Source organism: Caretta caretta, chromosome 6 (genome assembly GCF_965140235.1).
Source record: "Caretta caretta isolate rCarCar2 chromosome 6, rCarCar1.hap1, whole genome shotgun sequence".
Classification (NCBI taxonomy): domain Eukaryota; kingdom Metazoa; phylum Chordata; order Testudines; family Cheloniidae; genus Caretta; species Caretta caretta.
In genome coordinates this window covers 100584826-100601342 of record NC_134211.1, presented here as the reverse complement: position 1 = coordinate 100601342, position 16517 = coordinate 100584826, and the positions used below count along the sequence as shown (strand labels likewise).

Genomic DNA, 16517 nt, shown 5'->3' with positions numbered 1-16517 from the left:
TTCATTTTGAAATTTTCTGCAGGGAAACTGATAATATTAATCAGAATTGACATTTTCCATATTTTTCACTAGGAGAATTTCCCACACAAATTTTAAGCAACTCTAGAATTAGGCCCATTTTATAAAGGGACTGAAGCACAGGAAGGCTGTGACTTGCCAAAGGCAACAGGGTGGTAGAGACAGAAATAGAACCAGAATTTATGCCTCCTGAGTTTTTCCCTGTTAGTAGTCTCTTCAGTAGTAAAAGTCATCCTTGTGTAAAATATTGACATTAAGAATGAAAGAGAGCAATTGACTTAAAAATTAACCAGACTAAAAGTATCAATTAAATATTACAAAAGCTAATGTGTGTTAGTTGCCTTAATTGTAACTAGGAAAATAATTTAAATTAGGGCTTAGTTTGGAAAGATTTTGGAATCTGATGTTTATTTGGAAGTAAGGTGGAGTTTAAAAATGAGCAAAGGTAGAGAGGATAAATACTGTGGATTTTTTTATAAAGCTAAGGGACCAATCCTGTTAATAGCTGCACCCACAAAATTCTTATTGAAATCCATTGACTTCTTTTTGAAATATGTCTGAGCATAGGCGCTGACTTCTGCTCATGCCAGTGGGTGATTGACCCCCCCCACCTCTGCCCCCGGTCCCATCCTGACTCCATGCCCCTCCCATCCCTTCCATGCCCCCTTTTCAACTCCTTCCCCAAAGTCCCAACCCCAACTCCGCTCCCTCCCTGCCCCATTCTGACTCCTTCCCCAAATCCCCACCCCGGTTCTGCCTCTTCCCCGTCTCCTCTCCTGAGTGTGCCATGTTCCCGCTCCTCCCCCTTCCCTCCCGGAGCTTGCTACGCCGCCAAACAGCTGTTTGGTGGCAGCAAGTGCTGGGAGGTAGGCAGAGGAGCGGGGACACAGCGTGCTCAGGGGAGGAGGTAGAGGCAGAGCGGAGGTGAGGTGGGGTAGGAGGGGCAGGGAGGGGAGTTTGGCTGCCAGAGCACCCATGGAGTTGGCGCCTATGTGTCTGAGATAAAGATGGAAAAACAGTTTTTCTCTCCCCATCTCCCGCAAAGGCAAAGGAACCACTCAAAAAAAAATCACAGATTAAAATGCAGACTGGATGCAGAGGTACAGTGTATTATACTTCTTAATGGAAAGTCATCTTTCATTTTTGCCAAGAAATTTGGGGTGTTTAGAATATTCTAAGCTTCAGTTCTCCTTCAGCTATATCACACATATTTATAACTCAGGATTCAAAGATGATACATACATATAAATAAGATGATCATACTTAGCAAATCATAACTTTTCCACTAAAAGAAAAGGAAACTTTTCCACTGATACCTTCACATGCATATCTTCTAAGATTCATGGCAGTTTTGTAATACTGGTATCCATAATATTATAAATGTTCACCCATATTGCATACAGCGTCACAGACAGAGCTTCCTTTTTTTTACAGTGGGTTGCCAATAAATGCATTCTTTGTTTCTGAAGTCTCCTTTCCCTAAAGTAAAATAAGAGTGTTTTTATAACCATTTCTAAACCACCTTACCTGTACACGTGACTTTACAGAGATGTCAGTAAGCTGTTAAAGGGACATATTGGCTGGGTGGGGTTCTATGCATATAAACTCATGGAAAGGAAACCTGATGTGAAAGTAGAGGGGCTCCTTCCTAAATGTTCAGCATTCCTGCAGCTCTGCCTTTGGATTCTAGCTCTGTAGGAAACTCAGGGTAGTTCTACACTTCAGCTGAGAGCGTGCCCAAGCTAGAGCGCTAAAATAACAGTATGGAAGTTTCAGCACAGGCTAGGTGCCCAAGTACAAGACTGCCCAATCCACTTGACCTGTACTTGGGTGGCTAACTCATATTGCGTCGTCCACATATTATTAGCATGCCAGTTCAAGCAGAGCTAGCGCATGACTACCTGGGCTGTAAGGCACAATCCCAGCTGCAGTGTAGACATACCCTCACTGTCTGAACTGGTAGCTCCAAATTCAGTTATTTACCGTATACAATTTTCTTTTATACTTAATACAAAAACAGCTTGAAATTTGGGTGGTAAAACTTGTATTCTAGATTTTGAAAATAAAGGCAACAGATTTCTTACCTCATAAACAGACATGCAACTATTAGGTCTGTGTGTGATGGATTGGTTATACAGTCATACGTATACACCTTATCCCTTAGAAAAACGTAGTTGTCCAGTACCACGATGGGCCCTAGAATGTTAAACAAATGGATTTCTATGTAAGGCTAGGACAGATAAGGGTAAGTACAGTACTGTACACCAGGAACAATGTTGCACCTACAGGATCGTTAAGAAACAGAGTTTTTAGATCGGGTGTGTCTGATTACACAAGGAGGAACATAGTAGTCAGATTTTTGTTTAGAATAATACAGACATGATTTCATAAAATGTCCTATTTGAAAGAAATGCCTATCTATTTTGGACTCCTGGAATCTCAGAGAAAATTTCTTTTTAAAGTCCATATTATTTTCTCAAACTGTTTAAAAAATGTTTTGCCTTACTCCATGTTTGCCATTTTACCAAGCTGTAAAGCTGTTCAGTCTTTTTTCATTTGATTTTTGTTTTGGTATTACATACGTGATAGATTTGTTGCAACAATTATTCAAAAGTTTTGGTCCTTTTTTTCTGTAATACTGTTTTTTTTTCCTTCTCATTTATAAATGGTTTTTGTTGAGGGTTTTTGACAGATTGTCACTGTTTTAGGTGATGTTAAACAGACTTAATTTCAGAATCCTAAATATTTTTCACTTTCTATCATTTTAGAATATTTTCAGAGCAATATTGAGAAATGTAATAGATTTACAGTTTTGTAATTAAAATGAAATCATGTAGAAAAATGAAGGATGTAATTCTTTGCATTAATTAGACCTTAAAGTTTCCAGATGGTATTACAAAACTTTTTTTATAACAGCAAGTAATATTATCATATTTCAAAGAGCATCTTGCTTTTCCGTTTTCCTGAATTAATAGTTTAAAATTTAAGAAGACAATTAAATAGTAATTTTCATAAATACTTTGAATATTACAAATCTTTTCAATATTTTGATACATTCAATTGAAAAATGTTTAGATATATTTAAAAATAGAATGCATTTAAAATTATATGGTGTAAGTCTACTGTTGAATCACCAGAGTAACTAGTGTAGATTTGTACAACATTTTGTCAGTCATTTTGTTGTGAGAATAACATATATATGCTACATGGTACTCATATGTTATATATGTTTCAGAGTAGCAGCCGTGTTAGTCTGTATTCGCAAAAAGAAAAGGACTACTTGTGGCACCTTAGAGACTAACAAATTTATTTGAGCATAAACTTTTGTGAGCTACAGCTCATTTCATTGGATGCATTCAGTGTTATGTTATATATGTTATTCTCAGAGCAGAATAACTGACCAAGTTTTATTATTTTATCAACTACAATTGGTTAATAACACAATAAAAGCATTCTGATTTGGTTAATACTTAAATCACACACTGTTTTAGGGTATGTCTACATTGCCCACGTTACAGTGCGGCCATGGCAGCGCTGTGACATGGGCAGTGTAGTCACGCTTTATCACTGCAGGAGAGCTCTCCCAGCGATTAAAAAAAAAAAACCACCCCAAATGAGGAGTGGTAGCTTTAATGCCGGGAGTGAGCTCCTGGCGATAAAGCGCTGCAAATACTGGTGTTTTTCAGCGCTAAAACTTTTGTCGCTCTGGGGGTGTTTTTTCACACCTCTGAACGACTAAAGTTTTAGCACTGAAAGTGGCAGTTTAGACACAGCATTAGTATCATATGTTGCAAAGAGCCACAGAAGACACATTAAAGAACCACTTGCGGCTCGTAAGCCTCAGTCTGAGTATCACTGTTCTAAATGTATAATTTTGCATTTGGTTATATTAAAATGTATTTAGTTTGACTGGGTCTAAATTACCCAGTGATCCAGATCGCTCTGTACGAGTGCCCTGTACTCATCATTATTTACCATTCCACACATCTTTGTGTCATCTGGAGATTTTGTTAGTAGTGATTTTATATTTCCAGATCACTGATGAAAATGTTGAATAGCGTCAGGCCTAGTATCAATGCTTGTGGAACTGCACTAAAAACAGCCGCATTCAATGAGGATTCCCCATTAAAAACTACTTTTTGAGATCTGTTAATTAGCCTGTTCTTAATCCAGTTAATGTGTTGTTTATTGATATTGTATAGTTCTATTTTTAATAAGAATGCCATGCAGTATTAAGTCAAATGCCTTACAAAAGTCTAAATATACTACATCTATGCAGTTATTTTTGTCAATCAACCTTCTAATCTCACCAAAAAATAAATCAGGCTAGTTTGAGAAGATCTATTTTCTATAAAGGCATTTTGACTGGGATTAATTGTATTCCTATCCTTTAATTCTTTATCAGTTGAATCAATTTTTCCCTAATTTTGCATAGAACTGATATCAGGCTAACCTGCCTATAGTTATTCAGGTCATCCTGCTTCCTCTTTTTGAATATTGGCACAATAGAACTATTGCTATCTTCTGGAATTTCCTTGGTATTCCAAGATTTATTAAAAATTAACATCAGCAAGCCAGAGATCTCTTTGTAGAAGTCTTGGGTTGCAAGTCATTGAGGCCTGCTGATTTAAAAATGTTTATTCATAGTAGATATTATTTAGAAAAGGAGTACTTGTGGCACCTTAGAGACTAACCAATTTATTTGGTCTCTAAGGTGCCACAAGTACTCCTTTTCTTTTTGCCAATACAGACAAACACGGCTGCTACTCTGAAACTAGATATTATCCGACATCCTCCTGAATTACTAATGGAATGGGAACTACTTGATCAGTATGTATGATACAAGTACATCATCCTGTTTCTTTCCAATTACAGAACAGAAATAGTTGATGGAACACTTTGGCCTTTTATGCATCATTATTAACAATGTTACTATCTCTGTCTAGTAAAGGACCATTATCATTGCTTGGATTTCTTTGCTTCGTAATATATTTAAAAATATAGAACTTGATACTACTGTTCTCCTTGCAGTTGGGAACTTGGATTATGCAAATTCCTTAAGGCAGGGACTCTGTATTTTTCTTGTACATTTCCAAGCACATTATCAATGCTCAAGAAGTAATAAAAATAATCATTATGGAGGTAGTCCTCTTAATTTTAAATATCTAGGTCATATAAAAGTTCTCTTCCAGTTTGTTGCATATGGTTTTATTTTCTGTGTGTGAAAATATTAGTCTGTATAATACAGGTTATTTTTCTAAAACAATAAAAATTCCCCCTTTATGCATATTTTTATTAACAAAGCAACTGAAAGAATTTCTGGGTGCTAGCTTAAATGAGGTAAAAAATTAACAGGACGACTTTCCAACTTAGAAACAATAGGCTGTGTCAGTGGTGTCCAACCTGAAGCCTTCAAGGCACTCAATTGTGGCTTTCAAGGGCAATTGTGTAAAGAAGAAATATTGTATTTGATTATGAATTGAAAATATATTTACTGAGCCATGCTCTGCAATTTTTAAACTGAACTACTTGAATCAGCCGTGTTGCTATGGGGAGGCAATATGGAGCACCCTTCCCTAACTGCCTCATTATTTCTCCTGCAGCCCCATGAGCAGTTTCTGGCATGAACCAGGAGTGTTCTGAGCAGCTACTTGCTGTTCTTGCCCTGCTGCAGCTGCTCAGCAGCATCCCCAGTGGCAGTCTGTTGTATTGCAGGGGAGAGAAAAGGCTGACTAGTTTTTCCACTGCCTGCTTCCTTGCCAGGCTGTGGGATGCCCACAGTTAGGGGCTTAGTTGGCTCTGCCTGATTCTAGGAAAATAGTTAAAGTATTGATTGTGATCCCTTGAAAAAGGTTGGACACCAACCTTATCCTTGCTAGTGCTAACATGTGAAAACTATAAACTGCCTTGTGTTCATCGCATGTTACCTCATGTTATTTACCATACATTAGCTTATATGGTAAGAAAATGGTTTGATGCTTCTGAATACAATTTTTTGTAAGTTCATCTTTTTTCTTAAAAGGGTACAGTCATGTTTAAAACCTCTTATACTTTCATTTTAGAAGCTAAAAATAAAATATCTTTCTCTAGTAATTCTGACCTTTTCCATTTAGAAAACTGCTTTTGCTTGTTTTTTTGGTGTTGAAATAGATGGCTCTTTTTATTTTGTTCTTTGATAGTGCAGCAAAACTGTTGATGATGTGACTATAGCTCTGGAATAGTATTTAACTGCTATAGAGTTAGCAGTGTCTGCAAAGATAGGAGAATCTGAAACATTTTTATTGGCCCATTAGTAATAATGGCTATTTGGGTTTTTCTAAATGTCTTGAAGAAGGTGTATTTTATATTTTTATATATATAATATATATATTTAGAATCTCAAGGGCATTTCCAACCATATTATGACAAGCTTAAGATACTGTAGGACAAATATTGGGCTGAAACTATGGAATGTTGACTTTTAATGTATGCTTTTTATTAACTGATCATTGTTGTAGCCTAACCATTAGTACAGTCTTGTTCCCATTTGGTATGGTTGGCTATGAAAAGGATCTCAGTCTGATTGTCTTTTGTGTCTGCTTCTCCAGTTTAAGAAAAATGACATGAATACAGAGGTAGGGTCCCACTTGAAATAGAATATTAAAGAGTATATGCTGTAGTTGAGATTTACTGGATTATCTGGCAGTCGTTAAAGAGCTAATAATATTTTTCATTTATTGGGACCTATTTCTAATGAGTTTTACTTTCTCAACATCTGAGCTGTGCTTCCTACTTACATGAGCTATAGCTAGCTGTTAAAAGAGGTGCACATTTTTGAAGCATATCAGAGAATTGGTATGGGAAAGGTAAGTCATGCAGCAGAAGTATCTGGTGAGCTAGAACCTACAGATTGAGGATTCTATTGTGAGCAGATATTTTACATTTTGAAGAGGAGGAAAGATTTTTTTGTAAATGTTAATTGTAGTTCAAATTCAAGAAAATCTTTATCTCCTTTTGCAAGGACTTTAGTTGTTTAGCCCATTTACTCAGTCTATGGTGAGGTCACTTACTAGTGTGTGACTTGTATTTCATTTGTATGTTATCTCTCTAGATCTGTGAAGATTTTTTTTAAGAACATAAGACATTCTGGGGAATGAGTAAAAGTTACTTTGACGATTAAAGTTCACTTTCTTTTATATTCTAACCTAACAGGATGCCATTTTAAAAATTATTATTTTAGTGATTATCAAAGGGGATTTAGATATTTTTAGGTCACATTACAAAATTTAATATATTATAATATCTTTTACTCAAATATTATCCCTTTGTGTAATATTATACCGTTTATATGCAAACATTTAGTTAATGATAGTAAACAGTACCTTGTTGGGCTTGTTTAATTCTAGCTGGGCTAGAATTTAAAAGTGTTAACTTATTCTGTAATGTGGAACTTTGGTTCCTTTCGAATTATTACGACAGAAAAATGTCAGTCTGTTTTCCTTCTGTTGCTGTATATATGCTAAGCAATGTTAATTTCTCTTAAATGCTTTATTACAGCCATTCATTAAAGATGAAATATACAAATCAAGGGGGTTTATACTATGGATTATTTATTGAGAATTGTAAGAAATCAACGGATACTTGTCTAAAAGTTGTAAAGACATGCATTCTTTTCCAAGTCTTGAAGTTTGTTTTTCCTGTATTAGGCAAGTACTGAATGAGTTGTATCAACTTGACAGCAACAACAGAGTTGAACATCGATTGTGTAGGAATGTGCTGTCTTGCTTTTTAGATTTCTTTGAAGTGTTTTGTTTGTGAATTTAACTTTAAAAAAGCACTAAGGGCTTACATTTACATAATTGTGTGTATGTTCACAGATGTGTTTGTTTTACCTTTAAAAAATAAACTTGTCTAAGTACAAAATCTTGAATTCTGAAGTACTTCATTACAGTTCATTTCACTTCTGGTTTATCTGAACTGTGCTCATCATTACGATCTTCAAGGGTCTGGCTCTTTTAATATAGTATGCACATTGCCAAAGTCTTGATTATATTGTACTGCTAACTCTCACTATGATCTAAATTTCCTTTAAACTGTATTTTGACTCTAAAAAACCTGACTGTAAAAATGGCATTGTGGCATCATATGTTTCTTTCAGTAATTTGTATATCAGCTTTACTTAGTTTACAGAAAATATACTGGCTGCAGTAGGAGTTGAGGGTGCCCAGAACATCCCTGGATCACATGTCAACATTCTGTACCATGCTTACTAGAAAAATTACTTTGACTTAGTGAGACTTTTGCCTGCATATAATGAATGTGGGATGAGGGCCTTCACAGTAAAGGAGCTATTCAGCACTTCAGAAGTTCTGGCTGGCCACAAAACAGCTTTTAAAATGATTGTACCTAATTTTTGACTAAGTGGCAGATATTAGCAGAAATTTGACACAGAGTGGAAGGTAAGGAACTGGTTAGGGGCAGGATTTGTGCTGGGAAAAGCATAATAGTTTAGCCGTTACCGATGTACCACCTCACCAATTCTTATCTCCACTTTAGTAATTGTAAATGAACATAAAATAGAGCTGCTCTTTCATGTTGCATTCTCTAGTTTTATGCTTACCCTCAGATTTTTTTCTGTGAAGAATGTTGCAGCAACTGCAAAGGGGCTCGGGGGGGGGGGCAGCTTTAAGAATCAGTATTTTGAATTAGCAGCTGCAGAAAGAAGATATACTTTGAAGATGAAACACTTGTCAGCTGTACCTGAACTAAAATAAGAGAGCTAATTTGTAAACTTGTCATTATGTATTAATATCCATTTACATAAATGGGATTTGAGACTTTTGGCAGGGACCTTCCTGGTTTGCAGCATGCCCTCTCAAGGCCCTGTATATCAGTGAGCTGCCTTCAGCAAAAACTGACTTGATAAAACATGCTTTTGAGCTCATTTACATTGTTTCTGGAATACAGAGAGAACACTACATTGTTGAGGTTATGTGCCTCCCCCACCACCTAAAATGTGTATGCTATCTGGTGGCCTGAGTAGCCAGAAAACAGATCCCAGCATCAACACATCAGTCTCTCATGGTTTTGCAAAGCCCCTGTTCCAATTTGAGCTATTTATTATCCAAATGGCCTTTAGAAAGAGAATGTTTCTAATAATTTCCAACGTACAGTACAGAATGTCAAAATTTCTGGCATCTTTATAGAAAAATCTAAAATAGCAAAGTTTTTGTGTAGAATTTGAGAACACTGTCTATATTAACTTGGGTGTATTTAGATTTTACCACCAGTTTTATTTTCCATAATAAAAAATCTAATGGAGTTCACTGAGGAAAATGTACTTTATTCTCTTAGGTGTTTGTTTTGTTAAGTTCATTAAGGTACCAAAACAGATTATCACTGTATTTTTGTTGTTCTAAATTCACAGCAACTCGAACACACATTTTATTTATTTCATAGGATTATACTGGACAATGGAAGTATTTTGGTTTGAATATTGACCACAGGTTTTGGAGGAGGGCGAGTTATATAACAAGTTAGTTGAGTGATGATTCTGCATCACTGGCATCCTTAAATAAATCACAGAAGCACACTGTTCATTGATCGCCACTTAGTTAAGATATAATCTTATATGTATCCTAATTGTTCTATTCAACCATCCTCCAAAAAACAAAACAAAATGAGGTGCATGTTTGCAGGGCATTTTCAGAGGAGAGCCCTCAGATCTAAAACTTGCTTCTCAAATTCTCAGCCCAAGTTTGCTTGCCTTTATGGCTTGGCATAAGGCCATTTTCTCTCAGCTTTTTTTGTGTGCGTATGTATATAGTTTAATGATGGATGAGTCTTCCAGCATTGACAGTGATCAGTAATATTTAATTGTTTAATGTCCAGCTGTTATGTGATTGTTGCTTTCATCCATTAATAAAATAAACAATGGGCCCTCAACTATGGCCTTGTCTTCATTAAGAAAAAGTGTATGAAATCAAATTAACTAAGGGTAGGTCTACACTTAAAACACTGCATCGGTACACCTGCATCAATACAGCTGTGCCACTCTAGGGCATAATTGAAAATGCTCCTACATTGATGGGAGAGCTTCTCCCACTGGCAGTTAATCCACCTCCCTGAGAGGTGGCAGTTATGTTGATGGGATACAGCTCTCCTGTCGATATAGTGCTGTCTACACAGGGGGTTAAATCAATATAACTACGTTGTTCAGGGGTATGGATTGTTCATAGTGTAGTGTAGACCTGGCCTAAGACTGGTCTTTACTTGACCTGTTAACTCATGTGAAATCTACAGACTGGCTTGTCTTCACTACAATTTTACCGTGAGTTATCTAACTCAAGAACACATCTTTTTTTCCTTGTTAAGAGAAGAACTAAGTGTGTGAGCATGCACTTCAGTGATAACATACTAAATAGGTTACTTCTAGATATCAAATACATTTTTTTTTCAGAAGAACAACAAAAAGCAAATAGGACCATGCAGATGGCAAAGCATATCCTGGATCAGCCCTCCTCCTTACAATAATATTTTGTAAGCTAATAAGCTCCAGATACAAACATTTTTGATGGATATGGGTCATCTACAGTGGAATCCACTTATAGTGATTTTAATTATAGTGAAATTCTGTTTATGATGCAGTAAATATTCCAAAGTTTCAATGCATTTTGAAGTATTTTCACTCCTTTTTTTAGACAGAAGTTTAACTTCATTAAGTGGGTTTTGCTGGGCTAATACATTTTTACTAATCTGTCATGTAAATATTTTTATGGCAATTCTCTTGACAAGAATAGTTTTTGGTGAAGCAATGCTAATAAAATGTTACTAGAAAAAAGTCAGAAAATGCCTAATGATTTTCATAAACCTATGAACAACAAATTCTTTCGGAATGTTATGTTAATTTTCAACTTTCTTTGTGGCTAGATCAATAAAATGTTTAAAATTATCCCTCTTACTACCCCTCTACTCCTGATTCCTATTTTAATTATTCTGCTAATTATATCTCCAGCTATGCACCATTCTAAGGTCAGTGTAAATAGTTCTGGGCTCTTGACATTACACCAAAAAGAGTCATACTCCATCATTTCCTCTATGCTTTGATTGTGTTTTATCCATCTTTCCGCCTCTCTGTCACACTTCATTTTGCATCTTGAGGCAGAGAGAGACAGAAATTCAAAGAGAATTAACATAACAGGCCGTTATCAAGCGATCCATCCCTATCGTCCAGTCCCAGCATCTGGCAGTCAGAGGCCTAGGATCACCATTGATTTATACAGTGACATTATGATATTGTCTGTCTTATTATCCACCCCTTTTCTAATGGTTCCTAACAGTGTTAGCTTTTTTGACTCCTGCTGCACATTGAGCAGATATTTTCAGAGAACTAGCCACAATGACTCAAAAATCTCTTTCTTGTGTGGTAACAGCTAATTTAGACCCCATCATTTTGTATGTATAGTTGGGATGATGTTTTCCAATGTGCATTACTTTGTGTTTATCAACATTGAATTTAATCTGCCATTTTGTTGCCCAGTCACCCAGTTTTGTGAGATCCCTCTGTAGCTCTTTGCAGTCTGTTTTGGATTTAACTATCTTGTGTAATTTTGTATCATCTGCAAACTTTGCCATTTGACTGTTTACCCCTTTTCCCAGACCATTTATAAATATGTTAAACATTGCTGATCCCAGTACAGATCCCTGGGGGACACTGCTATTTATTTCTCTCCATTCTAAAAATTGACTACAGTTTGTTTCCTGTCTTTTAATCAGTTACTGATCCAGGGGAGGACTTTCGCTCTTGTCCCATGAGGAACCTTATCAAAGGCTTTCTGAAAGTCCAAGTTTACTATATCCACTGGATCATTTTTGTTCACATGCTTGTTGACACTCCTGCCACTACCAAAGAATTCAAACAGATTGGTGCGGCATGACTTCCTTTTACAAAAGCTGTGTTGACTTTTCCCCAACAAACTGTGTTCATCAAAGTGTCTGATAATTCTGTTCTTTACTATAGTTTCAAACAATTTCCTGGAACTAAAGTTAGGCTTACTGGCCCGTACTTGCCAGGATTGCCTTTGGAGAGTTTCTAAAAAATTGGTGTCACCTTAATTATCCTCCAATCATCTAGAACAGAAGCTTATTTAAGTGATAGGTTACATACCACACTTAGTCGTTCTGCAATTTCATATTTGAGTTCCTTCAGAACTCTTGGGTGAATACCATCTGGTTCTGGTGACTTACTATTATTTATCTATTTGTTCCAAAACCACCTCTATTGACACCTCAATGTGGGACAGTTCCTCAGATTTGTCACCTAAAAGGAATGGCTAAGACATGGGAATCTCCCTCACATTCTCTGCAGTGAAGACCGATGCAAAGAATTCATTTTGCTTCTCTGCAATAGCCTCATCTTTCTTGAGTGCTCCTTTAGCACCTTGGTCGTCCAGTAGCCCTATTAATTGTATGGCAGGCTTCCTGCTTCTCATGTACTTAAAAATGTTGTTGCTGTCAGTTTTTGAGTCTTTTGCTAGTTGCTCTTCACATTCTCTTTTGGCCTGCCTAATTATACTTTTACACTTCACTTGCCAGAGTTTATGCTCCTTTCCATTTTCCTCAGTAGGATTTGACTTCCAATTTTTAAATGATGCCTTTTTGTCTTTAACCGGTTCTTTTACTCTGTTTAGTCATGGTGGCATTTTTTGATTATCTTATTCTTTTTAATTTGGGGTATACATTTAATTTGAGCCTCTATTATGGTGTTGTCACTTTTAACATACTACCCTGCTCCAAAGTGGAGATGTCAACTTTCCCCAATTCCTTCAAAAGGTAAAACACTGCAATTTATTTCTCTTGTGCATGAATCTGCTTGGAGATGAGATTTGCATTAGTGACACACATACACTGTAGACAAAATATTAAAGAAATTCCCTCATGTATCCAGCCCTTTTCTAGTGATGGGTGTAGCTCTATCATGTTCACATTTAACAGTCCTAATTGTACAACAGCTTCCAGGGAGAGACTGATGGTTGTGCAATTCTTCTAGAGGTTGAAAATCACAATTTAAGGGGTTTGGAGAATGGGAAAGGCTGTTCTTCCATAAGCACAGCAGCCATGTAGCAAATGTAGAATTGTCTCAAATTTTGATGTATTTAGTTGCTAGATAAATTTAATCCTGAGTCTGGTGATCTTGACAAGTTCAGAGATTGAAGTCTTCTAACCACAAGTCTTCTAACAAATGCAGTGGCAGCTATAATAATAGCACCTGTATTGCAGTTTACATCTTCAAATCCAAAGACAAATGTTGACTAATTCTCACAAACCCCATGCAGTACTTAGGTATTACTTCCTTTATACAGAGAAAGAAACTGGGGCTATGTCTACACTACCGCGGTAAGTCGACCTATGCTATACAACTGCAGCTACGTGAATAATGTAGCTGGAGTCGATGTACCTTAGGTTGAGTTACCGCGGGGGTGGAGGGAACTTACCTTACCTTACTCTCCTCGTCGGGGGTAGAGTACAGGGGTCAAGTGGAGAACGACCTGCTGTCAATTTGGCAGGTCTTCACTAGACCCACTAAATCGACCGCCGGTGGATCGAACTCAGAGTATCGATCCTGGCTGTAGTGTAGCTGTAGCCTGAGCCACAGAAGAGTTAAATAACTTGCCCAAGGCCACACAATGCCTCATTGACAGAGCAAGGATTAAAGTTCTGGAGTGCCTGGCTTCAGGTCCTGTGCTCAGTGCATTACAATTAGATCATGCTTTTTCTCATTATGAACTCCCAACTGTATTGTTAATGGGCCTTAGCTTTGTTGTGGGGGGAAGAGAATGGCAGAGTGGGAGGAGAATGGGGTTTCTGGCACATTCAGTCCTTGTTTTTTCTGCTGAGACTAAATGGAGATTACTCTTGACCATGGTGGTGGTGTTTTTTTGTTATGGATGCATTTATGTGAAATTGGACTGAGATTACCGATTCACTTTGCATTGGCCACAGGGAGGCCTAAGGCATTGTACTGGGGCTCAAAAGATCTGTGTGTGATTTCCAGCTCTTCCACAGACTTCCTTTGTCACCTCTGGAAAATCACTTTAGATCAAATTTTCAGAAGTAGCAACTGTGTTTAGATAACTCCATTTATGGGTTCACAGACTTTGCTCTCATTTTTCAGAAGGCTGAGCACTCACAACTCTTGACTTAATTAAGGGCTAGAGGTATTCTGCACCTCTGAAAATGAGGCCAGGATGTCCACGTTGAGCACCCTAAAAAGGGAGTCACCTGACAGTGGCCATTTTTTAAAAACTCAGCTGTCAATGTGTGTGTTTTGAACAAATTATTTGCCAAAAAGAAAAAAGCAGTTTCAGGTTGACATACTATTCTCAAAATTGTCTAACAGTTTTGAGTGAATTGATTTTGTTTTGAATGTTTTGACACACAAAACAACCTGTTTTGATGTTTAGTTTCAAAGTAAAAAGAAAAGGAGTACTTGTGGCACCTTAAGAGACTAACCAATTTATTTAAGCATACGCTTTCGTGAGCTACAGCTCACTTCATTGGATGCATACTGTGGAAAGTGTAGATCTTTTTATATACACACAAAGCATGAAAAAATACCTCCTCCCACCCCACTCTCCTGCTGCTAATAGTTTATCTAAAGTGATCACTCTCCTTACAATGTGTATGATAATCAAGTTGGGCCCCAAGGGGTGTGTGTGTGTGAGAAAACCTGGATTTGTGCTGGAAATGGCCCAACTTGATTATCATACACATTGTAGGGAGAGTGATCACTTTAGATAAGCTATTAGCAGCAGGAGAGTGGGGTGGGAGGAGGTATTTTTTCATGCTTTGTGTGTATATAAAAGATCTACACTTTCCACAGTATGCATCCAATGAAGTGAGCTGTAGCTCACGAAAGCGTATGCTCAAATAAATTGGTTAGTCTCTAAGGTGCCACAAGTCCTCCTTTTCTTTTTGCGAATACAGACTAACACGGCTGTTACTCTGAAACCTGTCATAGTTTCAAAGTGTAATCTTGTTTTAAAATTTATTTAAAAAACCAAAAAAAGTAAATACCTTGTTCTGACTTTAGTTCAAGGACTAGGAAAGATGTAGAAGTCTTGCCCCCTTCTATATATTCTATTTCAGACTCCTCCACCAATTTACATAATTCCAAGACTCATTCCTCTAACTCATAAATTATTGGCTGCCTTGTCTATTCTTAGCCCTTCTTCCCCCAGTAATCCATAATTTCAAGACCAACCCCTTTTCCACTTGATCAGCTGAAGCATTCCTAACCTCATCTCCCCCCTCGTCCCCCTTCGGGCACTTCACTTTGGTTCTTGGCCTCCCTCAATTCTTAGACCCCTTCTCTCCGACCGCTGATCGGCCTCCTCCTCCTGCTCCCGGCGCGGGGCTGCCCGCTAAGCAAATCCCCGGCCCGCTGGCTCCTCTGCAAAGCTGCCCCGCTCCCCAACTCGTCTCTCTACGGCTGCTGCTCCCTACCCCCAGGGGCGCGCTCCGCCTTCCAGGTCCTCTTCCACCGCAGCTGTAACGAGAGCAGGGCCGCTTCGTGCCCCTGCACGGGAGGGGGGGAGACACCTCAGCCTGGGCAACATCCGCCTCCCGCGCGTTCGGCGGGGGACGGTGTGGAGCAGGACAGGCTGGTGCGCGCGTTGCACGGGGGAAAAGGGGGCCCTGAGGACTGGGGCGGGCTCGCACACGGAGGGGCGGAGCCCTGCAAAGGCTCAGCTTCGCTCTGCGGTGGGCGGCAGGCAGAGGCGTTAGCCGCGGCGCGGGCCGGACTGACAGGGGAGGGGGCTCTGGTGCAAAGACACGTTTAGAGCCCAACGGCCAGCTGCCGTTTCCCTGGCCCCGGGGGCAGGCGCGGGAGCTCGTGCAGCACAGCGCGGCCGGGGTGGGCTCTAACGCTCTCTGTCCACCCGCCGCTTTCACCGCCCCGCAGCCCGCTAAGGGAGGTGAGCGGCCTGACACCGCCCACGTCCCCTGCAGTCCCGCGGCGGCCCGCCAGGGGGCGCTGCTCCAGGCGTTCGGCGCCCTGCGCTCGGGTCGCGCAGCCCTCACGTTCCCCCTCCCTCCCTGCAGCCGCCGCCGAGGAAGCGCCCGTGCCGCCGCCGCCGCCCCCCGGGGACTCCGGCCATGGCCACGAAGAAGGCGGGCTCGCGGCTGGAGACGGAGATCGAGCGGTGCCGCTCCGAGTGCCAATGGGAGCGGATCCCCGAGCTCGTCAAGCAGCTCTCGGCCAAGCTCATCGCCAACGGTGCGCGGCCGGGTCGGGTCGGCATGGGACGGGCGGAGGGGGGCGGGCGGAGAGGACGGGAAGCTGGTGGCCACCAGCGCGGCCTCTCCTGGGGGTGTGGCGCCTGGGGCCGGCAGGTGCAGCGGGGAGGGGAACTGCTCGTGGGGCGGAGCGGGCAGAGGGAGTGAATGAGCGAAGGGGGAGGAGGCGCTTCGCCCGCGCGCTGTCGTGGGGTCGGGGTGTCCTGCGCGCGCGCGCCGTC

General features: G+C 39.6%; 1 protein-coding gene and 1 long non-coding RNA gene across 6 annotated transcripts in view; one reads left to right on the top strand and one right to left on the bottom strand.

Moving 5' to 3' along the window:
* The window catches only part of LOC142072575 (uncharacterized), a 53948-nt gene extending 38333 nt beyond the window's left edge, over positions 1-15615 (bottom strand). The window contains exons 1-2 of one of the 2 annotated variants that reach the window (XR_012669030.1): positions 15502-15615; positions 2103-2214 (exon numbers count right to left, since the gene is read on the bottom strand). This is a non-coding gene — a long non-coding RNA (uncharacterized LOC142072575). The other variant, XR_012669031.1, reaches the window with a different exon arrangement.
* Positions 15549-16517, top strand: part of TTC7B (tetratricopeptide repeat domain 7B) — a 294267-nt gene continuing 293298 nt past the window's right edge. For 2 of the 4 annotated variants that reach the window (XM_048852695.2, XM_075129830.1), the window contains exon 1: positions 15781-16276. In XM_048852695.2, coding sequence (XP_048708652.2) covers positions 16156-16276 — 121 coding nt within the window. In that variant the 5' untranslated portion in view covers positions 15781-16155. Of the gene's footprint in view, positions 15663-15779; positions 16277-16517 lie in introns of those variants that run through there. The other 2 variants (XM_048852692.2, XM_048852696.2) reach the window with 2 other exon arrangements.